This window comes from Guillardia theta (genome assembly GCF_000315625.1).
Source record: "Guillardia theta CCMP2712 unplaced genomic scaffold GUITHscaffold_13, whole genome shotgun sequence".
Classification (NCBI taxonomy): domain Eukaryota; class Cryptophyceae; order Pyrenomonadales; family Geminigeraceae; genus Guillardia; species Guillardia theta.
In genome coordinates, this window is record NW_005434661.1 from 729,605 (window position 1) to 752,967 (window position 23,363).

The window sequence follows — 23,363 nt, forward strand, 5'->3', positions numbered from 1 at the left end:
AGAAGGAGATTGAGGTCCGAGTGGAGGAGACGAGGAGAGGTGCGTGAGGAAATGGGGAGGAGATTGAGAAGGAGACCACGGCGAGGATACGAGAAGAAGAGACAGGACGATGAAGAGAGGAGGTGAAAGGGAGGAGATGCGACAGCAAGTAGAAAAAAAACTACCAAGGGATCAGGTGAGACACATGGTAGGAGGAAGGGAGATGAGGAGGGAGGAGGAGGGAGGGAGTCTTTCACCTTCTTGGAGTAGAAGGAGATGACAGTGTCAAGGTTGTCTGTCATTTCAAGGTTGTTGTTTTGCCCCCGAAATCTGAGAGAAGAAGAGAATCAGGAGGAGAGGAGGGAGAGAAGGTGGGGGAAGGACACAAGGAGAACTTTGAGAGGAGGAGCAAGAGGGGAGGGGATGGAGGAGGGCGAATCGCGCGGGGATAGGAGCAGGAAGCAGAGGAAACAAGCAGAAGGAAGTGTTGAAGGAGGAGGAGAAGGAGAAGGAGGAGGAGGAGGAGGAGGAGGAGAGGTATTTTCTGAGAAGCATTCTTGCTTGTGAATGAGGGCGTATATGATGTGAGGGTTGCGGGGGAGCGCGTAAGTCAGTGCGGAGTTGATGATCTAGTAGAGCATATCAGTTCGATGAGAGGAGGTGAAGAGATAAACCTCCAGACATGAAGTTTTCATCTCCTGACAGACTGAAAGTTTGGCCTGCAAGTTGCCATTCTTTGCTGTTGAGAGGAAGTTAGAGGAGAGGGAAAGACAAGGAGAGCAAGAAGAGGGGAAGAGAGTGGAGGGGAGGAGAAGGAGGAGAGGAGAGGAAAGGAGAGGAGAGGAGAGGAAAAGAGAGGAGAGGAGGGAAGGAGAGGAGAGAGAGGAAGTGAAAGGGAGGGAGATGAAGTGGAAGGGAAGGGGAGTGAAGAGGAGGAGGAGGTAGTCGTAGGGAGACGACAAGGGGGCAGGGCGGAAGACCGTTTGTCTGCGGCTTCTTCTCTATGTACTTGGAGAGGTATTCACTTCGCTTGCAGAGGATCTGAGCCAAGACAAATGAGATGCAAGACAAGGCGGGAGAGGATTGAGAACTGAAGGTGATGCAACAGGGGGAGGGAGAGGAGAGGAGGAAGATGGGAGGGAGAGGAGGCAGGGAGGGGAGAAGAGGGAAGGGGAACAGAGGAAAAGAAGGGAGGAGAAGGTAGGAGGAGAGGAGAGAATGGAGGAGAAGAAGGCGGGAGGAGAGGAGGAAAATGAGCAGGAGGGGTACTTCGAAGAGGAAGAGGAGAGGGGAGGGAGGAGAGGAGAGGAGAGGACAGGAGAGGAGAGGAGAGGAGAGGAGAGGAGAGGAGAGGAGAGGAGAGGAGAGGAGAGGAGAGGAGAGGAGAGGAGAGGAGAGGAGAGGAGAGGATAGGACAGAGGATGATAGGGGAGGGAAGGTGTGGAGAAGGGAGGAAAAGGAGGACAGGGGAGAAGGGAGGGGAGGCGAGGGGAGTATTCGGAGCTGACCTATTGTAATGTTTGCTAGCACGCGGTCTTTGAACCAAGCAACATTGTGCTGTGAGAGTGAAGATGATAAGGAAACAGTTGCTTCACTTGCTGTCACTCAAACCATCATGCAGTCGGGTGAATGAATGTTGGACGAGTAGATCGCGTCATTGCTGGTAGAACATGTGAGAAAACCAAACATTATGTGTGCAAAAATGATAGGCAAGGAATGAACAACTACCTTAAGATGAGGAATATGACGAGCAACATGTAATTGCAATTCGGCTGCAGAACAAACAGGGTTTTCATTCCTTGAAATCACAGCTCGCACACTTACGGGTTTTGTTTCTTGCCTCGTACGCAAGTTTGAGCAGGGGTACAATGACAGCCTGTCGCAGCCATCGGTGTCAAGACGCTTCTCGATCCTCGTGACTCGCTGCAAAAAGGTTTCAAATCGTACCTGGGGCTCTGACTTGGCAAGAACATAATTCAAGAAGCGATGATTGTGATAAATCGTGTAGTAGAATAGCAAAACCTGACAAATATTCATCAACGTCTTCATCATCATCATCTCCATATCTCCATCATTCATTCTCTTTCTCTTCCTTCTCCTCCTCCTCCTCCTCCTCCTCCTTCTCCTCCTCCTCCTCCTCCTCCTCCTCCTCCTCCTCCTCCAAGTGACTCATCATCTCTGTCACTCACCGTACGATCGTCGACCAGAGTTCTGTTTGGCGCCCGAGGCATCAAAACCCATCACGTTCTCAGCACACCCATCAAAGATTCTCACTTTGCAAAGGCGTCGTGCAGCTTGCTGAAAGGAACATGCACGCACTGATCATCATGGCTGCAGTTCACCCACGTCATGCTCACAGCAGCATGCAGCTAGCGCGTCTACCTCAGCAGCATCACATGCGAGCTCTCCCCCCTCCCCTCCTCCACTAGTTCCGGGTCGCTGTCATGCATCTGCTGCAGTTCCGCTCTGCACGTCGCACTCATTTCAGGTGAGGAGCAGCATGGCGTCACGTTGAATGCTCCATCCTCACTTCAGCATCCCTCCACCCCCACCCCTTCCCTACTCACCCTCATGCACCCTTCTCGCTTCCTCGCTTCTCGTGTTCACCATCTCCTCTCTCACCCACTCCTCTCCTGCACTCCTCCTCTAGTCTCCCCTCCTCCTACTCTCCTCGCTCTCTCCTCCTCTAGTCTCCTCTCCTCTTTCTCTCCTCGCTCTCTCCTCCTCTAGTCTCCTCTCCTCTTTCTCTCCTCGCTCTCTCCTCCTCTAGTCTCCTCTCCTCCTTCTCTCGCCCTCTCCTCCCTCCGTCGCTCCAATTCACCTGAACGGATTTTCCAGCGTGGGATGGGAGAAGTTCACGAAGATGAGGATGAGCAAAGAGCACTTCTCGGAGAGTTGGCTCAACGGCGGTTGTCCTGAGGCGCCCAAATCACGAGCAGCGCAGCGAGCAGGCAGCAAGCAACGCACGAGAGTCTGCTAACAGAAGCGGGATCTGCCAGGGAGGATGCTTTGAAGTGGAGGAGAGGGAGACGGAACCTTCACCGACGTCAGCAACGCCTTGGTCAGCGCCACCTCCATGGCAACTGACCGAAGAGGTTGTATGGCTTGATTGCAGGAGCAACAGGAGCTGACATGACAAGGTAAGAGACTCAGCAACGGACATTCTTCTCGAGGCACCTGCTTGTTGTTCTATCCATGTCTTGAACATCGCAAACTGCAAACAGAACAAGTCACGACCTCTTCTGTGCATCGAGGCGTGTAAGTTCAAAAATGCCACCAACCATGAACGGACGGGCATATTCGCGTCTCGACATCAAATGGTCCAGGAACGGATTGCAAGGAGCCCCCAGCGCCTGTGTTCCCAGCTCAAAACACGCCTCAAACCTTCCCTCCTCCTCCTCCTCCTCCTCCTCACCTGCGTCATCTGCGTGGCCGACATCTCCAGCAGCAGCCCAGCACACTCGAAGTGGAGGGAGTAGGTGTAGTAGGTGTGCGCCTGGGAGCAGCTCAGAACCTCCCGCAAAGTCAGGGGGTCTCACCTCCCGCACTTGCGACATGAGAAGGAGGGCAACGGCATCACAGAACGCCTGCAGCAGCGACTCCGTCCTGCTCGTCTCTTTGTGCCATGCCGGGACCTGCCGGCAGGAGAGGGTTCAGCAGGAGCCCGGCTCCTTACCCCACCGACCCACATGGCTGCCGTAGAGCTCCAGGAGACTCTCGGGCGTCAGCTCCTGGACGTGGGTCTTGATCGTGTAACGGACCATGACGACTACGAGCTGCGTCACAGGACAAGCTCTCACCCTCCGCTCCTCACCGAGGTTCAATGCTCGTTGCACGTCCTTCTCGCTCACCTGCGGGCTGCGGCTCAAACTTCTTTCTTCCTCCTCCTCCTCCCCCCCCCCCCCCCCCCCACCCTCCTCCTCCTTGTCCGCCTCTCCCTCACCCGCTCCCACCATGGGAACGTACCATCTTATGATTCCCGCTTGTGCAGAGAGCTAGCATGTGTATCAGGTGGCGAAGAAGCTGCCTGTTACCAGTTGAGAAGCCATCCCGCTCATCACCTGCGCTGACAACGTACCAGTAGTTCCCTGAATTCCTGTTCTCCGAGAACTGCTGGACAGGATGAGTGTGTTGGTCCAAGAGTTGTGCTCACTCCTCCTACCCGCATCGTCCATGACGCTGCTGTTCGCTCCAGCCAGTCTTTCACATTCTTGCGCGGCATCTCAATCTCTCCATCACAAATTCTCCCCCAGATCCTGAAGTGTTGGATGAGGTTCAAACGTGGCAAAGGTGGGATGGCAGGATTATGGCAGGAGAAATCTTACTCGTCGTCAAAGTCCACAGCCTCCTCCCCAGCTATCCGATCGAAGTCCTTCTGTATCACAGACTAGGAAGAACAAGTTATCCCGCTTTTACGTGCCATGGATGACGAAGATCCGACGCCCAGCCAGGAGGAAGCAATGCAACAAAGTCGGGAAGGCAGAGAGAAGGAGAGAAGGAGAAGGACCGAGGGAGAGGAAATGATGACAGTCGACGGGAAGGGATGGAATGAAGGGAGGACATGAGAGGACAGGGAAAGGTAGAGTGTAGAGCAGAGATACAACAAGTATACAGGAACAAAGTGCACAGCACAGGCAAGGGGTTGGAGCGACACCAGACCGAACGAGAAGAAAGAGGAGAGGATGGCAAATCAAGAGTAGAGGCAGAGTCAGAGGGAGGAGGAGGAAGAGGAGAGAGGAGAGAGGAGAGAGGAGAGAGGAGAGAGGAGAGAGGAGGGAGCGGTTGTTGCGAGGAGAACAAGCATTGAGTACCGCCTCTGCGCCCATGGTGTTCCCGAAATCGAAACTCAAATAGATTTATTAAATATTTATATTTTATTGCACATTCCCCTCTATCATCAATGAAATATGTTGGATTTAATTGTAAATTTAATGCAAGGCATATTTCGAAAAGGAGTGTTCAGTGAAATTCGCGCCAATGGCGGCGGTGGAGGAGGAGTTGGAGGCGGTGAACTCTGTCTATGCAGACGAGGTGGAAGGAGTAGGAGGAGGAGAGGGTGAGGACAGGTGGATCAGGTTGAAGATCATGCCGGATGTGGCTGGAGATGCCGCCATGGTGTACGCGTCACTGTCCCTGAGGGTTCACCTCCCCCTAGGGTACCCGGAGGACGCTGGCGCGAGAGGAGAGGTGGAGGACGCAGCAGGTCTGACAGAATCGGACGTGAGCGAGCTCAGGATGAAGATGGATGATCTGTGCCAGGAGCTGCTCAGCGATAAGGTATGATACTGATCGTGCGATGCCTCCATGCGGAGAGATCCGTGTCCTCGCTGGACCTGCCATGGCTGGGATGTGACTTGACTCGACAGGCGACCTGCGTGTTCCAGCTCGTGCAACTGGCGAAGGACTTTGTGAATGAGAAGAATGTTCCTTCGGATGACTGCACCATCTGCATGTGCCCGTTCGACGAGGACGAGCAGTTCTTTCTTACAGTCTGCGGCCACTCTTTCCACGTGGAGTGCGCGGCGAGGTGGGTACACGACCAGTACGTCAAGACGTTCGAGAAGCTGGAATTGGACGGGAAGGCTGAGATGCCAGCGCAAGGATGCCTGACAGGGGAGGCTGTTTGTCCCGTGTGCAGGACCGAGATCAGTGAGGAGAGGACGAAGATGTTGCGGGAGCGAATCGACAAGCTGTACGTCGAGTATCAGGAGCAGCGGCGAGAAGAGCAGCTGAATGCCGAGAGGGAGAGGCTCGAGCAGGAGAGGAGGGCAGAGATAAGGAAGAATGCGGAGAAGCTTGAGCGCGAGGAGCTGGAGAGGACTGCCTTCGTGCAGCAGCCGGTGGTGGTTATCGAGAACTACGACGGGGACAGTGTGAAAGTCTTGCGGCATTTCATGTCTCCTTTCGGGGCCTCTGACTGCAGACTCACGAGTCAGAGCAGCAGCCAGTCGTTGTACCCTCGAGCCTTCGTGTGGTTCTCGTCGATGGACAAGGCCATGAAGGCCTGCAAGAACCTGCAGTCCCGCTACAGCATCCATGTCGCTACCTACGACGACTTCAAGGCCTTGAACTCTGCGGGCCAGCCCTCGAACTCGGTCAGGAACGCTCGGGGACAGCAGCAGCAGCAGCAGCAGCAGCAGCAGCAGCAGCAGCAGCAGGCGTTCAACTGTGCTGAGGACGACGAAGGGGTTGCGGATGGCATGGGGACGCTGAGCTTGGAGGGGCTGACGGATCTGATCCGATGGAAGGAGAGCGGGAAGGAGAGGAGCGTGCAGACAGCACTGCATGTGAAGCCAGGGGCGAAGGTGACGAGGATCACCAACGCTGAAGACATCAGGACGAGGAGGGCAGGGTTCATCGACGTTCAGATAGCTGCCCCTCCCAGGGATGGAGAGGTGAGGAAAAGGAGGAAGTTTGAGAGGGGAAGGCGGGGGGGGGGTGGGGGGGATGCTTGCCTGATACATCATGGCAGGCAAACGAGGAGGTCGTGGCCTTCATTGCCAGTCTCTTCAACGTGAAGCGAGGATGTGTGAAGATCGTGGCCGGGCACAGGTCGCGCGAGAAGGTCTGTGAGGTACGACAGAGAGGAGGAGCAGGAGGAAGAGCCTTGTCTGACCTGCTGCAGGTTTCCATCCCCTCCGACTTCAGAGAAGCTTCCCAGGAGGATGAGGCTGCCTTGGACTCGCTCTCGTCTTACGTCATGGGACGACTAGAATTGTTCGGCTAATGAAGCTCTATCCCCTCACCATGCCGCGCCGCTCAGTGGTCGATTGTACACCTGCTCCGTGACTGTACACCTGCTCCCTCCCTCCTCCCTCTCACTCCTTCCTCCCTCTGTCTCTCCCTGCTCCTCCCTCTCTGTTCTCCCTCCTTCCTCCACTCTCACTTCACTTCCTGACTCGATACTCGATACAGTTCCCCGACCATTTTTCGGGCCAAAAATCTCTTTACCATTTTTCAGGCATGACGTGCTTTCAATTTGACAAAAAACTGCTGTCTGACCCCCTTTGTCCCCCGCGACCCGCGCACGCGCCAGTCCACCGTCCCGCCTGCTCCTGCCTCTGCTCCTGCCTCTGCTCCTGCTCCACCTTCCTTGCACAACCTTCTCCACCACCTCCACCTCCACCTCCACCTCTACCACCCATACTTTCCACTTCATCGTTATCCTGTTCTGCCAACTCATTGAACGTTCTCTGTGACCTGCACTTGCTGACACCTGATCCTCCTTCCCTTCTCCCCCCTGCAACCCTCACCCCCCACCCCCCCACCCCTACACACCCCACTCACAGCATGCAGCCATCAAGGTCTAGCAGCCCAACAGCCGACAGATTCTTCCTCCGCAACTCCCCCAAGATCCAAAAGAGGAGCCCGAGGCACGAGGGAGCGTTCCACTTCCTCCCCGTCCCCCTCCCCGCAGACACCTCGCCCCAGTCCCGAGCGACTAGCCCGACAGAAGACCTGCTGAGGGAGGCCTACGACAGGTCTACCACTGGCAAGAGACTGCCCCACCTCCTCCACAAGAAGGAGGGCGACCATGACGTGGACCTCTCCGAGAGTGCCGAGCTAAACAGCTTCATGATCGCAAACTATGTGGACAACAGGAGCCTTTGGTTGGACCACGGTCAGTACAGCAGCCTTCCCTCCAAGTACGCGCACCTCCGGTCCTACTACAACACGAGAGTCGCAAGGTACCTCGAGAAGGCCAACAAGTTCCAGCTGGAGATGAGCAGGATAACTAGCCAGGCGCGGCATTACGAGCTCACCCGGGTCGGGGGGAGGGAGCAGCCTCGGCCTGCCCTCCAGGTTGAAGGCAGGAAGCTGCTGGGTCAGCCACAGGGCTACGACTCCCCCCATGATACAGCAGCTCCATCGGATGAGTCGCCAGGGGAGGAGGAGTTCCCCAACCTTCCTACTGCAAGGGCTGATCACGAAGCGAAGCAAGCAGCCAGCCAAACTGTCATGGTGGTGAACTTTCCTCGGTGGCCGGAGCTTGCGGTGAAGAACTCAAGACTTCCTTTGCGGCATCGGCAGCTCTTGTCCTTGTTTGACAACCAGTTCAGCGTATCAGAGACTCCTCTTCCAGTGATCCATGGCCTCAGAACACAGCAAACAGCTCACGCGTGAGTTCTCATGAACTGAAAGAGCTCTTTCCGCTGTTGTGCGACGAAAAGAGACAATTTGATGTAACTGTAATTGTTACTTGCCCCTCTCGTTCTCTCATTCTTCTCGTTTAATATACAGTGGGCAAGAAATAGGAGATGAACACTGACAAGAGAAAATTGAGCATGTCAATATCCATCTATACCTTGTATGTCTGCCAAGATCGAGGGCAGCATCCAGCGCCTTGTCATGAATTATAAGGGCGTCGGAGCGGCTGCAAGGCGATTGGATACTCCTAGAGCAAGTCATCACAAACTTCTCGCTGTTGGCATGCGGCAAACCTGACGCCCCATCCTCGGGCTTCTCAGATAGTCAGGAAAGTGATAATCCCCTCCGAATACATTCCGGTCCTGACCCTGCCACACCCGGCTCGTTATCGTGATGCTGGGGCCCTCGAAGGCACTTGCGAACCTCATTGGGGTCGTCTGACTGGCCCACACTGTTGGGGGTGACAGACCATGGTGGGGTGAGAGGAATGATCTGTAGAAAAGGAACTAAGCGCTAGGTTCAGGTTGCACATCACATACTACCTGTGTCAGATGGATAAGGTTGTGTTGACGCTGTTGCGGCACGTAAACTATTCTACCTGGAAGCTTTCGAGAGAGTCAGAGCAACATCAGAAGAAATGGATTCTATCGAACTTGGTATGAGCCCAGGATGACATTGCGTGGAGCCGTCTGGTAAAGCACATTCCCCTGCTTTCTCTCCCCGGTTGTGTAGAGCGTTCCTGACCGAACTGTTCAGCATCCTCCTCTCCTCTTTACATCAAGATCGCTCGAGTCGATCCTCATCACCTGCCATGAAACACAACAGGAGCGAAGCGACCAGCCATCGAGGAGCCGTCACAGCATCACCGTGATGAAAGAGAGTGGATGAATACCGTTTCAACGAGTTCTAACGGTTTGTCTTATTTGTAACGGCAAGGTCACTTCATTTGATTTGTCGGTGGCGGTCTTCGATCGATTGGATAGAATTAAATTCTCAATATTTTCCTGAAAATATTTGAATTTTTCTTTGAATGTTGTTCTGATATTTCAAATATTGGAAATGGGTGTTGTTATCTTTGAATCATTCACTACCCCACCCCTGTGAATTGTAGGTGTAGAGGTTTCTAGATATACCCCCACCTCCTGATTTCCAATGCCTTTACCCCCATGACCCTACCCCTCCAATTCCTTCCCCAACCCCCCAAAATAACAAACCCACCCCAATTTTGCCACGAGGACTACCCCTACCCCTATCAAACTAATGCTCCGTACCAGACATGGCAACCCCTGACCCCCAGTTTGTAACTCGATCTTGACCATCACCCTACCATCTCGAGCCTCCTGGATAGCAAAGGGGTGGGGGTCCGTTGTCCTCTACCCACATGCTCCGCGCCGCTCGCCGCCTCGCAGTTCGCGTTCCTCGCGGCTTCCGCCCCCCAAGCCGCGGCCTCGCCGATGACGCAGCAGCCAAGGGAGGACCCATCCCCACCAAGCTCACCTTCAACCTCCTTGCTCCTCACAAGGCCATCTTCAACAAGGCCGAGGTCGACCAGGTCATCGTCCCAGGGGCCGACGGTATGTTCGGCGTCCTGCCAGGGCACGTTCCCACCATCGCTGAGCTCCGTCCTGGCATGGTTGAGGTTACCGTCGCGTCTGGAGACGTGAAGAAGTACTTCCTTAGCAGCGGCTTCGCTTTTGTGCACGCTAACTCCACCCTGGATGTGTGCGGGGTGGAGATTGTACAGCTCGATGAACTGGATCCGTCGGCCGTGTCCTCTGGCAAGAGCGAGGCCGAAAATGCTCTTAGCTCAGCAACAGATGAGGTTGAGAAGGCAAAGGCACAGATAGCAGTTGACGTGTATACAACTCTCACAGAAGCGCTTGCTTCTAACAAGTAATTCATAGTCTATTTGTGTTATGGCATGGGAACACACTTGGGAATGCACATTCTCGCAAGTTGCGCTTTCTGCTGATGTTTTTTTATGGAGAAAGGGCTATCGTTCAGGATGAGGAAGCAAGTTTTTGGAGCATGACTGACCACTTCCTTGGACATGCGACATGAACATGCAAGGGGCATTCAACCAGGTTGGCATCTCATCAGGGGCTTGTTGCTTCGAAGAAGAAAACTCTCATTAAATTGTTTCATTGGTTCATCTCTGCTCACTCCTCTCTGACCTCCCTCCTCCCGTTGAGAGCGAGGAGCTTCTCGAGCATGGTTGACACGGTGAACGTCCCAGCTGACTCCTTTCCCAAGCCGCTCATCTGCTTCTCTAGAAGCTGCCGCGTGTTTGCTATCTTCTTCTCGTTGCTTCCTCTTGCCTTCTCTCTGAGAATCTCTCCTGTCACTTTCCCTCCCTCCTCCCATGTCAACCATCATACCGTGTGAGCACGTTGAACAAGAGCTCCAACAGCTCCACGTTGTAGACGAGTGTCAGCGTCTCCTTGGAAGCCAGCGAGTGCACATCGACCATGTCTGCCTGCAGAAACCTGCACATGGCAGAGAGGACATCAGATGATCCTTCCTCACATCCACCTCTTCTATCCTCCTCCTCTCCCACCTCTCCGCCATCTCCGCCAGCCTCGGCCATCTGACCTGTGCTCCCCGCACGTCAGCTCTGAATGAGCAACAGTCAAGGAGGACCTGAGCAAGGAGGAGGAGGTATTCAGCCGCTAGGCTCTTGGGAACCACTTGTTGCTCGCAGCATATGATGGCATGAAGTAGAATCTCACTCCAGGTCTTCAAGAGCCAACAGGTCAGACAAGCACAGGCTGGTGGTCGCGAGGAGTTACCAGGGGGAAGTGTTGGAATGTGTATCTGTCCTTGATCCCATGCACGGTGAAGATGTCGTTGTAGTCTTCGTTCTCATACCATTGTAGCTGCGAAGCAGATAAGAACGAGATCTCATCTACGTCGCTCCTCTCACCTTGTTGGCGTGGCCACTGGAAACCGTTTCTTGCAATATTTCCCTCAACTGACAGACAAGGATCAGGGAGAAGATGAGATTAGGAGTCAATGTGCACAGAATCCGACAAACTTCCTTCCAGCTTCATGCTACTCGATGATTCAGTGAAAACCATCTTTTGAAGTTTAGTCCTCGCCTTTAGCAGCATCAAAATCAAATCGTGTTTCTTTGTACCGCGCAAGAACAATTTGAGCAAAACTCACTTTTTCGATGGGAGAAAGCGAGGAGAATGCGCACATTTTCGTCAACCTATCTTCGACGTCCTTCTTATCATTCCTGTGCCTGTACAATAGAGATGTCAACAGGAAACAATGTGACGGCTATGATCAACTGACCATGCGATGTGCATCATGACGTCATTCAGCTGCGAGAACGCAACCCCCCACTGACTCTGCATCTTCACATGATCGCTTGCGAGGTTCTTAGGGAGATTAGAATGAGCCAGATACAGCACGACACAGTCGAGGTACCTGAATGGCCGGATCCATGAAGGCTTCCCAGATTGAGGAGAGCGTCTTCAACTGTCGTGAGAGGGACATCTGAATATCTTTCCTCCATCCGTTGGCTCCCGCTGTGGTAACAGCAGAAGTGAATCCTTCTTCTGCCCCCGCTCGCCCTCTCTTCCCGAGGGCGGAGGGCTCAGCGGAATCATGCACTCCCTCCTTCTCCTTGTCCGCGGACTCCCGCGGGGTTTCGCCGGGGGTCAGGTAGAACCATCCCGAGAGCACGGATGCTCCTTCATGGCTGTTGTCCGCAACCTCCTGAGCTTCTGAGACGGACGAGCAGGTAGCATTCAGGCTCACTGTATCTTCGCTGCCGTACCTACAGAAGAGGGAGTACCTCAACAGGTCCACCAGATACGAGCCGAGCAAGCATAGGTACCCCACGACCGGGTGCAAGTCCCCTAGACCTGACTTGGAGCTCAGACTCTGGCAGACTGCGTTGGTTATGGAGGAGGAGACCAATCTCGAGCTGGCCAGATGCTGGTTTGGATGCTTTCCTGGCCCCCCTGTGGCCGCCCTTGGGGCCGGGGCATTGCGGAGCGGGAAATTCTTCAAAGCTTCAGGAGGGCAGCAGCCGACGAAAGATTCCATCAGGGATCGGATGGCAACCCAGTCGCCCAGCCCAAAGTGATGCAGGACAGATCTCTCTATATACGGTTGTACCTTGACCAGCTCCTCCTCCTTCAGGACCTCTCCCTTCATCACCTTGCCGACGCACTCCACCGCCAGCAACTTGGACCACTCGGTGCAGAACGTCGAGAAAGGATCCTCTCCCATCATCTCCCCCCTCGCCCTCGTGTCGAGCTCAAAGGTGAACTCGCACGCCCTCCACCACAGGGCTGTGCTGTTGTCCGTCAACTTGCCGAGGCTCAACAGGATGTTCCAGGTTGAACCATCGTCAGCCTCTTCCTTGCCGTCGAAGAGCAGAGAGAGGCACTTCTCCAACGGAGCCTCCACGTCTGTCTTGCTCGGTATCAAGATCCCTGATCGAACAAAGTTCCCTGCATCCTTGTTCCCCGCAGCGAACTGCCGTAGGTCCACCAGGATGAGCTCGCAGAATTGCGACAGCATGTCCTCCTTCTGGCAGATATCGCCGAGAAGGGAGTTGGCACGGGCGTCATCACGAGCAAGGCAGCAGGCCTTCCAGAAGTCATAGTTGATCCTCGCGCTGTCAGGGAAAAGACTGATGGCAACGAGGAGGGAAGACCGTGCCTGACTGTAGTCACCCTGGTCGATCAATGCACGCCCTTCTTGAGCGAGATCCTCCTCCGTCACCGGCATGCTCCTCCACTTCAACGGGAGATCCAGGATCGAGCAAGGAAGATGCTTTCACGCAGTCATCACGGCATGCAGCACGTAGCGAGCTCCCTCTCCTTGTAGTCTCCCTCCTCTCTGCCAGGCTCTCCTGCGGGCGCCGTCGCAAAGCTGTTCAAGGTTGAATCTCTTCGGCCCGGCCAGGGTCACCGGGCCGGGGCCCCGCCGGGCCGCGTGACTCGCTGCACTGAGCAGCCCGGGGCCGCTGAGCCCGGCTGATCACTTGACGTTGCCGCGGCGAAGGAGTGCATGGGGGCCCCCGGCCCCCCAGGCCCCCCCCCCCCCCCCCCGCGCCGGACGCGTTGAGTCCGGGCCCACCCCGTTCTCCTGAGTTCTCACTGTCAACCGTTCAAGTTGACGCCTCCATCCGCGGCCTCCAGAACAGCTTCTGAGCTAGCCTTGAGAGCTTGGTCTTCTGCAAGCACTGACATTTAAGAGACCGTTGAGATGAATCGTACAAGATGTTTCATTCTAGGCCTGGCCCTTGCTTCGTCTGCAAGTCTGGGTCCCGTCATCGACGTGAACTCACTGGCTTCATCCTTACTTTACTCGTGTCGTTGACAATCTCCGTGTTGTGTATACAACAGTTGAAAGAGATAGGGCTACCGATCACCGTGAAAGTTTGTGTTTTTATCTTCTACAGCAGCTGAAGAGGAGAAGAGTGATAGGATATGTTCACTGACTTTCTGTCTGAAAATAGATTACTTACTTTTCTTTCAATCATCTCTAACCGTAGAACGTTGATTTGGAGTAAATTGCCGTTGGATTGTGCATTGCTCTCACACGCTTGCTCTTTGGTTTCTTGACGGGATCACTTACGGTGTGTCAACACTGGATCGAGAGATACTTGTAGGAAGTTTTTTCTAACATTTTGGTAGCGAAGGTTGGTGACCTTTCGGTTCGGGGATAAATCCATAGTTCTCAATGCATTGCTCGATACCGCTGCTGAAGAGTCGTTTATCAGCACGAAGGACTCAGTGCGCAAATTTGGTCTGTTGGCCCCACGGTCACGGATGCAGAAGTTCGTAAACGAGTTATCATGGCCGACGGGACTAGTAGTACGGTTGTCTGATATACGGTTTTCCCGTGACTGGCCGGGCTCGGACAAAATTGGGCCGCCGGTAGGCTCCACTGTCAAGAGTAGTGTCAAGAGTACTACGATGGCATTGACTATGATAAGCCAATAAAGGAATACCTATTCATTAGCAGAAGAATTGATGTAACTCCGCAATAATGCCTTGATTTCGTCAAGTGTCTTGTTTTGCCGCAGTGCTGCCCTCATTCAGCATGTCATCGCCCTCATCCGTCCAATCATCACCCTCATACCTTTCCAGTAAACGGTACATGGACAGGTACATGGATTCCAGTAGGTTTTGGACAATTTGTTTTTTCCCGAAAACTCCCCCTTTTTTTTCAAGTTTGCGTGGTTGGAGTAGCGGCTTTCGCTGCGGTTTGCCTTTTCTTTTCAATCAATAAAAAGCTTTAAAAAATAATAGCCAAACCAAAACATGCCGAAGCGCCGAAGGACCGAGGATCCAGACGACAGCAAGAGAGACTTAGTGAGCTTGCTGCTCGAGTCTGTCTCACAAACTCATGATATGATCAAGAGCTGCAAAGACCAGGAGCAGAAGCGATGGCTTAGTACACAACTTGAGAAGAAGGAGCTCGAGCTGAAGAATGCGGTTGAGAAGAAGGAGCTCGAGCAGAAGTATGCGGTTGAGAAGAAGGAGCTCGAGCAGAAGTATGCGGTTGAGAAGAAGGAGCTCGAGCAGAAGATCAAGAGCTGCAAAGACCAGGAGCAGAAGCGAAGGCTTAGTACACAACTTGAGAAGAAGGAGAGCGAGCAGAAGTATGCGGTTGAGAAGAAGGAGCTCGAGCAGAAGTATGCGGTTGAGAAGAAGGAGCTCGAGCAGAAGTATGCGGTTGAGAAGAAGGAGAGCGAGCAGAAGTATGCGGTTGAGAAGAAGGAGCTCGAGCAGAAGATCAAGAGCTGCAAAGACCAGGAGCAGAAGCGAAGGCTTAGTACACAACTTGAGAAGAAGGAGCTCGAGCAGAAGAGTGCGGTTGAGAAGAAGGAGCGCGAGCAGAAGTATGCGGTTGAGAAGAAGGAGCTCGAGCAGAAGTATGCGGTTGAGAAGAAGGAGCTCGAGCAGAAGTATGCGGTTGAGAAGAAGGAGCTCGAGCAGAAGATCAAGAGCTGCAAAGACCAGGAGCAGAAGCGAAGGCTTAGTACACAACTTGAGACGAAGGAGAGCGAGCAGAAGAGTGCGGTTGAGACCAAGGAGCACCAGCTCAAAGTGGAGAAGAAGGAGCTCGAGCAGAAATTCTTGATTCACAATTATATGGCTGGAGGTCGCTTACAGACAGGAGAAATAATGAAGTCGACTTCCGTGATTGATGCAATGGAGGATCGTTTTGTGTACGATGAAACGAAGTTGTTTTTGGATATATCGGCAGACAGTGGGAAGGAGTCTGGGTTACGAGCATTTGAGGACGAGGATGTAAAGGAGAAGGGCATGAGAATTTTCAGCAGAAAGGGACTTCGGGAGCAGATGGACTTCATGCAAAAAAGAGTCATGCAAGCAGGAAGTTTGGGCTGGGTGTTGGGGGCACCAGGGACGGGAAAGTCTCTTACAGGCCTTGCATTCGCACTCTCCATTGACAGGGAGGTCTGGGGGGTGAGTTGGATGCATATCTCTCCTTATCCTGCAAAGGCTGTTCAGTGGATCGCTGCAAGGAAAACTGTATATGAAGCTGAATTGCAGACGACAAATGATGACTTTCTGTATGCTCTGCTGAATGGTGTGGATGATGATTCTCAGCATGTATTCGTACTGGATGGTTTCGTGCAAGACTCGCACAAAATGTTGCAGCATATGTTGATGAGATGGCGTGAAAAAAAGAAAGAGAATAGAAGAGTGCTCTTGATTTCATCGATGCAGACCAGGTACAAGGTGAAGTGGGAAGATGATCAGGTTTGGGGCGTGGAGGTATTTCTCCTTGAGTCATGGAGACTGGAAGAGTATAAAGAGGCAGTGATGGACGACCTGTTCTACTCTTCTGTTGAAAGGAAATTAGATGCAAACTTGTCTCGAGGATCGGTTGCTCAACGGTCATTTTCGAGCAATCTGAGCCGAGAAGATCGAATACTGTCCAAGTATTATTATGCAGGAGGATCATCAAGATACATGTTTCAGATGAGTAGTCAACAGATTATCGACGACGTTTCTAACACTGTCAAAAACGTGGGGTTTCTTGAAACTCTCTCCACAAAGATAGGGCAGTACAGTGGGGCTGCAATCAATCGACTCTTTTCGATATACAAGGATCAAGACAAGTCAGAATATACTGTATTCTTAAGCAGGTATCTTACAGAGAAGATTTGCATTCAAACAGGGTGTGAACAATTTACACGGTCTTTGGTGCATTTCTGCACATTGCATCATCCAGTTGCCAAAGGACTCATGCTTGAAGATTTGTTCTTCATGGTGGTACATCACCAAGGTTTGGCATTGCACGTGCGAGGTGAAGACGCGCAAGAAGCTTGGCAGGCTGCCCCTGTCGTGACTTGCTTGATACCTCTTACGAAAGGAGTGGTGGAGAGTCAGAGCTGCGACTTTTGGGTGCGACCACCTGATTTCAACCATCCAGGATATGATGGGGTGTTTCTTAGTAGAAGCAGGAAATTAGTACGGTTTGTACAAGTAACCGCAGCAAAAGATCATGATCTGAAACTACAATATTTCAAGGAACTCATTGACAATCTTGTTTTAGTAGGATTTCCGGTTCAACGAATAGAAATTTGTTTCATCGTGCTCCGTAAGGATCTAGAGTGTTTCAAAGTTTCGAAAGTCTTTGGTCAAGGATCTCTTGAGCAATATGGTTTTGCGAAAGGAAACGAGCGAAGATCTATCAGGGTGATGGGTGTTGAGCTTATCTAATTGGACACTCCACTCATTTCAATATTTCAGTGGTGCTGAGTACCTGGAATTGAATCTGTTGAAGCAATCATACTTCAGTAAACATGTTTGAACCTAGAATTACTATGACATTTTATTGCAAATACACATTCTAGTCATCTCTCTTTCTTCACCCTCTTGTTTGTAAGTGATTCTCCTGTCACTGTCCGAGGCTGATCTCTGAATCAACACTACGCTTCGTAACTCTGGAAACATTCATATCTTCGTAACTCTGGAAAGCATTCGACACTGCATCAAAGCCTGTTCACGTTGTCGAAGGGCTTTCAAAGACATCGACTTGACAACTGTACAGAATTATGCAGTGTTCACTGACGCAATGGTGCTGAAATTGTTACATTTTCTGCAAAACATCGGGCACGAAACGTTGAAGGTAAGCGACACGCATGATAGCTTGCTACAAGCAGCGTCTATTTATCTCAAGCTGAGCCAGCATACCATGAACACTTCTCATGTACGAGCAAAGTTTACGCTTCTAGGAGACCTCTTTGGACAGAATGCTGACCTCATTGGACAGAATGCAGAGGGCTTCAAAAATTGTTTCCATCACTACTTCACCTCGTTTCAACATGGAGCAGATGCTAAAATGCTAGACGCGCATACTATTCGAGGTCAAGTAGAGAATCATCGGCAAAAGCACAAGTCATTTTGTAAGAAAATCAGACATTGGGGCACCTCGCACTATGACACTTTTGGTGAGTTACAAGAGCAAATACACGATTATCACTCAAGGTAACCACTGACATGCCTCCAATGCAGGTATGTAAGCCTGAACATATTAGCCAAGACCAGAACAGAACGATTGATTACAGATGGATTGGAAGAATTTGATCCAAACAAGATTAGGTTTCAATTCAACGAGTACTTGTCAAACCCTCAGTTATCTCTCTAACAACAAAGAAGCTACATTTCTTTGCGCCATGTATCAATCATTCACTGAAGAATGTCAGGCACACGGTTGGCTCGGGGAGACACCCGACTGCACAGCAAGAGGCTAAACAATGGCATGCTGCGTACACTGATATTGTCAAGGAGAATTCGTCATGGCTAACGCAGCTGCAAGTCGATGGGTGCACTGACCCTCAATCAGTGGATATCATGTTAAAAATGTTCAGCAGCAAGACCATATCGCTTCTGAATGCAGAGGGACACATTGAAACAGCAAGAATGGCAGAAGCAATGAACGGCCTTCACAGAGCTTTCGACGAGAGAGGCCTCACCAAGTCTGAAAGAAGAAATCTCATTCTTAGAGCTCGAACCTGGCTTCTAAGAGATGTGGATTGGATGAGGGTGGGCAAGAAGCACATGAGGGGGTTGTCATCTGTAACCTTCGAAGGACTGATTGTAGCCATGGACACACATCTACAGATACAGAGTTATTTGAGCAACAACGAAGGTGTGTTGGGTGAAAAGGAGTATGAGTTCAATGCACGGACGCTCTGCACAGACAGCGTTGAAAACCTCTGGTCTTTGATAGGTCATTTGAACAAGAAAGATTTCTTGAGGAAATTCAACAAAGCATGCACTGAGCTCTCAAAAAAATTCGATCCCAATCTGCCTTTTGTGTATGACCACCAAAAAAGCGAATCATTCTTGGAAACCACGCGGGGAGAAGAAGCTTTTCAACGCTGAAGAAGGAACACGGGACAAAGAGAATGAGTGCAGGTCCCAACCTAGATCTCGTAAACGTATACATGCTCGATCTTTGGATACACGAGGAGGATTCACAGGACAAATGCCTAGATTTCAGGGACTACGAACTGTGTCTGGTTGTAGGTCTACGGAAGAAGAGATAGAAAGGACAAAATGTCGAAAGTTAAGACGTGTACAAAGCGAACAAGTATAGAGAATGACAATTTGTATGTATCTCTGAATATAAAATGTCTGTTTTGCATTGTACTGATTTTCATTCTTGAGTTATTCATCCTCGAAACAGTTAGTCGCGGGATCGCCATTGCGATTTAAGAGACCGTTGAGATGAATCGTACAAGATGTTTCATTCTAGGCCTGGCCCTTTCTTCGTCTGCAAGTCTCTTTGCCCCTTGTGATGCCTGGGTCCTGTCATATCTGGGTCCCGTCATCGACGTGAACTCACTGGCTTCCGAGGCCAGCTGGTCTATGAGGATGGGTTTAGATCCTAGGTTCCAAAGCAGAGTACTTGCAAGCTGCTCAGCTGCCCGCGCGTGAGTACGAATCTTGGCAACAGGTGCTTCTAGCGTTGACGTGGCGATATGCATGCTGCGAAAGGACATGGAGCATGACAAGCAGCTGCAGCTGCAGCAGTTGGAACGGGATAAAAGGAATCTTTCTTTCCAATCTTTCTTTCCAATTACTACAAGCGCCAACTGTCCGCCATGACTCAAAGGTGTGTGTTTTGATTGATTGAAAGCGGCAGGATGATGGTGCAAACATAGTATCTGGTTGAGAGGCTGTCCATGAAGGTATTGAATGTTGCTTCCGTCGGCAAGGATAAGGTGGTCGAATCCGCGGTAGCAGAGTTGCCGCAGAGGGACTGAACCTGATTGAGCAAGGGCGGATCTCCATGAGTGACATGAATCAGCTCCTGAAAGACCTGGCAAGAAAGCAGTGTTGAAAGAGATAGGGCTACCGATCACCGGGAAAGTTTGTGTTTTTATCTTCAACAGCAGCTGAAGAGGAGAAGAGATTTTTCGGAGAGCTTGCACGGCTTTTCAACAGGAGGGTAGACTATTTCGACCGGCGGCGTGGGATAGTGTCAAGCAGCTGCGGGAGAGCACTGAGGGCCATAAAACGAGGATGATGAATCCGAGCTACGGTACTGAGGTCATGAGGTTAGTCGCGGTGTCGGCCTTGAAAGCTTACAGCCCTTGTCATGCTGCACGGTTCTCAGTGACTAGTTCGAATCCGCGGGCCGGGCTGGCCCAGTGGGCCGGGCCACCCCGGGCCCCCGGGCCCGGCGGCTTGAAGTCACTGTCAAGTTCAGTTTACTGGTCTTTACTTTACTCAAAGTTAAGTTAAAAATCTGGTTTCCCCCAAACTTAACTGATACCTTGTACTGGTACTCCTGGCGATCGTCTTGATCGCCCCGCGCCGTATAGGGCCGGCGGTTGGCCGCATGCCACCGGCAGGCAAGCAGGGTGACGGAGGCAACCGAGCAGACGACGGGAATCAGCGACGTGAAGGAGGCAGTGAGGAACGAGGGAGAGTGGCTGAGGGAAGAGACTCGGAGGGAGCCTGGGGGGAGAGAGCAGCCTTAGTCCCGATGGAGGAAACGAGAGGAGACAGAGGGATCGTTGGGTCAAGGGAGGGTCGGGGCACGCCGTATAGCGGCGGGTCACGGAAACGATCCCTATCGGTAGCAAGTGGAGGAGAGAGATTCAGTGGCTACATCAAGAACTTTCCTTACTGCCAGAAGAAACCTGGGGAGGGAGGAGAGAGAGATCGATTCCGCACGACATACACGCGGGTAAACGAGCACCGACTGAGCGAGGACGCGTTTAGACTAGCAGGGGGGACCGTGGTGGGCCATGCCCATCACGTGGGAGGGTTTTACACCGCGTCCAGTCCCAACAACTTCCGGAAGGTGATGGGACAAGGGGATGAGGTGCAGGAAGGAGTTTCTCCTTACTCCTCCCGCAGTTTCCGACGGAGTACATGACTAGCTCGCAAGTGTCCTGGGTCGACCCAAAGCAGCAGGTGAGGTCAGAGTCGCTGATGCACGTCAGCGGGGGAAGAGCAGGAAGGTGCAAGGTGTTGAGTACGAGCACAGATGAGCGTGACGAGGAAGAGCCATCGAGGGATCGCGGCAGAGTTCATCCCGACAAGGAAAAACATCTCAAGTGGATGGAGAGAAAACAACGTGACTAGGTATAGCCGTTGCTTCGTGATCACTGTTTATCCCTTGTCCTTACCTCTGTTTTGGTAGAAATCTGTGGATGAGTCATGGAGATCAGTATTCGGTCGCTCCTTCACCATCAGCTTCATCCTTGTCACTGCCGGAGAGGCCAAGTACAGCTCAGGTCGAATCGGCTGCGCTATCCAGTAAGGAGCCGCTGTTAGATGTGAAGCCCGTTGACTCGATGAGAAGGTGGGTACTCGCGCTCTAGGGCGAAGATATGCCTGGGGAGCAGCGACGAAGAGTACTTGAGCACCAACACCATCAACAGCATGAGAAACCTGGAAAACCTGCATGAAAACAACGCCATCTTCCCTCTAACTCCTGAGCTCCAAGAGGTCTGCACTAGCTGCCCCTTCCAGCAGTCGTTGACTTTGATCTTAGGAGCTGCGCGATTCTGGCTACAGCAAGAACGTCCCCATCACGACCCAACCCTTCGATGCTCACCGAAAGGTCCTCTGACGGTCAGCCGCACAGTGCCCCGCTGACGAGCTCTGCAGTCATTCCAGCCCCTGAGCAGCACAACCAAGGAGGACTACAAAGACCCCACGTCCTTCCGGAGGAAACAACACGTTGTCCGACCTCCCTCCACCTCGTCCTCCTCCTACGGGAGGATCTCCACAGCTCACAGGTTCGAAAAGATGAAGATGCCGTCCTTGGAGGACCTTCATCCTGCCGTAGCGAGTCTGTGGAGAGCGAGAGACCCCCTTTACTACAAGCACACGACCTTCAAGGTGACGGACGGCTTCAACTCTAGCAAGGACTTGAGGACTTACACGATCGAGGCGATGCGTGCGAGTATATGAAGCGGGACATTTTTCTATGAAGCTATGCAGCTCAATCATCGGAATCACTGTTATCGACGATGAGGCGACGAGGTTTCTCTTCTTCCTCCTCGTCATCGTCCCCACGGTGCCTCCTTGAGCTCACGACAATGTTGGACGTCTCGATCCCATCCAACTCTCGGCTGAGTGCCACCTGGTCCCACAAACTTCAGCCCCTCTCCCCCGACTCCTCCAATCACCTTCCGCTTCAACTCAGCGATCTCCACACGGCTAGGATTCAATGACGGCAGCCCGCGCTCAAGGAGATATTTCCCGATCCTCCGAGCGAGCTCGTCACTATCAGGCTCACCCTTGAAGCAGTTCACAGGAACCACTAGATCGCATTTCTTAGCCAACTCCTTCAGCCTCTGACATTCCTTGGAGAGCTCCGTCTTCACAGGCTCCTTGTCGGCCTTGTTGCTCTTTGTCTTGCCCTCCCTCGACTTCTTGCTCGCTTTGGGTCTCTCGTCCTCAGAGTCGCTCTCGCTTTCGCTCTCTAACTTTCGTTTCGAGGGTTTGACTCGCTTCTTCGCTGTCTCGGCGTTGCCTTTCTCCTCGCTACCATGGTGATCGGGATTCTGCCTCTTCTCCTTCACCTTGGACCTCGACTCGATCTCCTCTTGGACTTGGAGGAACAAGCGCTGAACCTCGTCCTTGAAGTATTCCGAGTTCCCTTGGATGTCGTCCTCGCTCACTTGCTTCTTCTTCGCCATGTACTCCTTGATGTTTCTTCTCGCTGTGGTGTGAAGTCATGAGAGAGAACAAGACGATTGATTAGAGCCTCACTGATGCTGTCGATGGGAGCATTCTTAGTCAGAGCCCTCAGCGCTTCCTCGATCCCCTGCGAAAGTCTTTTCTTGATGTCTCCCATGCTTGTGATGGCTTCCTGGAGAAGCCGATTCAGATAAGGCGAACTGATTCGATGCTGAGCAGAAAGCAAGGATGGACGAAGAAGGCAAGCAAGAGGACTGATGCGATAGAAGTCTACCACAACCATGCACCAAAACTTGCTAGAAATGGGGGGGAGCACGAAAAAGTCCAAGAGGTGGGCGGGAGGTGTTGAAGGAGATGGAGGAGAAGTGAGAGGCTGCAACAGAGACATCTCCCCCCTTTCTTTCCCTCGAGCCAGCCTCTCTTCTGCTCTCCTCCTGCCCTGACCTCCTGCCCTCCCTCCCTCCCGCCTCTTGTTCCATTGCCACTTTCCCGCCTACTTGAACGATTTCAATGAACTTCCGTTTCAAACGGTTACAAAATTTCCCAGTGTGACCTCATGCCGACATCTGGACAAGATGGAAATGCATGGAGGAGGTGAGGGAGGAGGAGGGGCGGTGAGGAGGCTGAGGACGGGGGATCCGAGATGTTCAGGGATCGTGTGTTATGGAGGGATAGTATACCTGACGGGTCAGACGTCGGATGAAGGGGAGGACATCCGATCGCAGACTAGGAGAGTCCTCGAGAAGATCGACGCGTTGCTGGCAGAGGCCGGCAGCGATAAGTCGAGGCTTCTGACCGCCATGATATGGCTGAAGGACATTCAGAGGGACTTCCATGGGATGAATGCCGTGTGGAACGATTGGGTAGATGCTGAAAACAAGCCCACGAGGGCGTGTGTAGAGGGGAGGCTGGCGAGGGAGAAGCTGCTGGTGGAGATTCAAGTTACAGCAGTGTCACCGCAATCGGCTCGTTCAAGGCTCTGATAGGAGAATGGGGATGAAAACGCTCTCATGTTCCAACGTGCGAAGGCTCACGAGATGAATCTAAGGAATCGTTTACCACTATCAT

The 23,363-nt window shown here is 52.4% G+C and overlaps 10 protein-coding genes across 10 annotated transcripts; 6 read left to right on the forward strand and 4 right to left on the reverse strand.

Annotated features, from left to right (window-relative positions):
• Positions 1-1,584: 1,584 nt before the first annotated feature.
• On the reverse strand, positions 1,585-4,820 carry GUITHDRAFT_161749 (hypothetical protein; the record flags this gene model as incomplete). Its single annotated transcript, XM_005837852.1, has 21 exons — positions 4,791-4,820; positions 4,305-4,366; positions 4,142-4,235; positions 4,058-4,092; positions 3,946-4,006; positions 3,794-3,830; positions 3,669-3,748; positions 3,519-3,614; positions 3,395-3,475; positions 3,261-3,332; positions 3,157-3,193; positions 3,068-3,106; positions 2,947-3,015; positions 2,801-2,894; positions 2,362-2,445; positions 2,254-2,310; positions 2,169-2,190; positions 1,927-2,001; positions 1,804-1,902; positions 1,708-1,751; positions 1,585-1,639 (listed from the first exon to the last, which is right to left on the reverse strand). The coding sequence occupies exons 1-21, from the start codon at positions 4,803-4,805 to the stop codon at positions 1,585-1,587; spliced, it is 1,308 nt and encodes a 435-aa protein (XP_005837909.1). The 5' UTR covers positions 4,806-4,820.
• Positions 4,821-4,956: 136 nt separating this feature from the next.
• GUITHDRAFT_135010 (hypothetical protein) lies at positions 4,957-8,103 on the forward strand (the record flags this gene model as incomplete). The annotated part of the gene is made up of 6 exons (XM_005837853.1): positions 4,957-5,256; positions 5,346-6,074; positions 6,228-6,374; positions 6,452-6,544; positions 6,605-6,676; positions 7,276-8,103. 6 exons carry the CDS (start codon positions 4,957-4,959, stop codon positions 8,101-8,103), a joined length of 2,169 nt encoding a protein of 722 aa, XP_005837910.1.
• A 1,389-nt stretch (positions 8,104-9,492) lies between these two features.
• GUITHDRAFT_151115 (hypothetical protein) lies at positions 9,493-10,264 on the forward strand. Its single transcript, XM_005837854.1, has one exon. The coding sequence runs from the start codon at positions 9,509-9,511 to the stop codon at positions 10,022-10,024; it is 516 nt and encodes a 171-aa protein (XP_005837911.1). The 5' UTR covers positions 9,493-9,508; the 3' UTR covers positions 10,025-10,264.
• A 22-nt stretch (positions 10,265-10,286) lies between these two features.
• Positions 10,287-12,873, reverse strand: GUITHDRAFT_103514 (hypothetical protein; the record flags this gene model as incomplete). The annotated part of the gene is made up of 9 exons (XM_005837855.1): positions 10,287-10,452; positions 10,506-10,613; positions 10,685-10,719; positions 10,768-10,863; positions 10,917-11,003; positions 11,051-11,098; positions 11,293-11,371; positions 11,425-11,510; positions 11,560-12,873. The coding sequence occupies 9 exons, from the start codon at positions 12,871-12,873 to the stop codon at positions 10,287-10,289; spliced, it is 2,019 nt and encodes a 672-aa protein (XP_005837912.1).
• A 1,843-nt stretch (positions 12,874-14,716) lies between these two features.
• On the reverse strand, positions 14,717-15,073 carry GUITHDRAFT_54105 (hypothetical protein; the record flags this gene model as incomplete). Its single annotated transcript, XM_005837856.1, has 1 exon — positions 14,717-15,073. A coding segment is annotated over one exon (357 nt), but the record flags the coding sequence as incomplete, so codon positions are not given.
• Positions 15,074-16,086: 1,013 nt separating this feature from the next.
• Positions 16,087-16,986, forward strand: GUITHDRAFT_151116 (hypothetical protein). The gene has a single exon (XM_005837857.1). It carries the CDS (start codon positions 16,095-16,097, stop codon positions 16,845-16,847), a length of 753 nt encoding a protein of 250 aa, XP_005837914.1. The 5' UTR covers positions 16,087-16,094; the 3' UTR covers positions 16,848-16,986.
• A 1,064-nt stretch (positions 16,987-18,050) lies between these two features.
• On the forward strand, positions 18,051-18,515 carry GUITHDRAFT_103516 (hypothetical protein; the record flags this gene model as incomplete). Its single annotated transcript, XM_005837858.1, has 1 exon — positions 18,051-18,515. One exon carries the CDS (start codon positions 18,051-18,053, stop codon positions 18,513-18,515), a length of 465 nt encoding a protein of 154 aa, XP_005837915.1.
• Positions 18,516-20,448: 1,933 nt separating this feature from the next.
• On the forward strand, positions 20,449-21,563 carry GUITHDRAFT_103517 (hypothetical protein; the record flags this gene model as incomplete). Its single annotated transcript, XM_005837859.1, has 8 exons — positions 20,449-20,466; positions 20,502-20,558; positions 20,632-20,729; positions 20,788-20,821; positions 20,882-20,949; positions 20,993-21,095; positions 21,142-21,210; positions 21,258-21,563. 8 exons carry the CDS (start codon positions 20,449-20,451, stop codon positions 21,561-21,563), a joined length of 753 nt encoding a protein of 250 aa, XP_005837916.1.
• A 31-nt stretch (positions 21,564-21,594) lies between these two features.
• On the reverse strand, positions 21,595-22,578 carry GUITHDRAFT_103518 (hypothetical protein; the record flags this gene model as incomplete). Its single annotated transcript, XM_005837860.1, has 4 exons — positions 21,595-21,735; positions 21,782-22,317; positions 22,368-22,467; positions 22,570-22,578. 4 exons carry the CDS (start codon positions 22,576-22,578, stop codon positions 21,595-21,597), a joined length of 786 nt encoding a protein of 261 aa, XP_005837917.1.
• Positions 22,579-22,876: 298 nt separating this feature from the next.
• GUITHDRAFT_66588 (hypothetical protein) lies at positions 22,877-23,278 on the forward strand (the record flags this gene model as incomplete). The annotated part of the gene is made up of 1 exon (XM_005837861.1): positions 22,877-23,278. One exon carries the CDS (start codon positions 22,877-22,879, stop codon positions 23,276-23,278), a length of 402 nt encoding a protein of 133 aa, XP_005837918.1.
• Positions 23,279-23,363: the final 85 nt, after the last annotated feature.

What these genes read in the sequence shown, in the direction of transcription:
- GUITHDRAFT_151115 (XM_005837854.1), top strand. Translation starts at nt 9,509, where the DNA reads ATGCTCCGCGCCGCTCGCCGCCTCGCAGTTCGCGTTCCTCGCGGCTTC.
- GUITHDRAFT_151116 (XM_005837857.1), top strand. Translation starts at nt 16,095, where the DNA reads ATGTTTCAGATGAGTAGTCAACAGATTATCGACGACGTTTCTAACACT.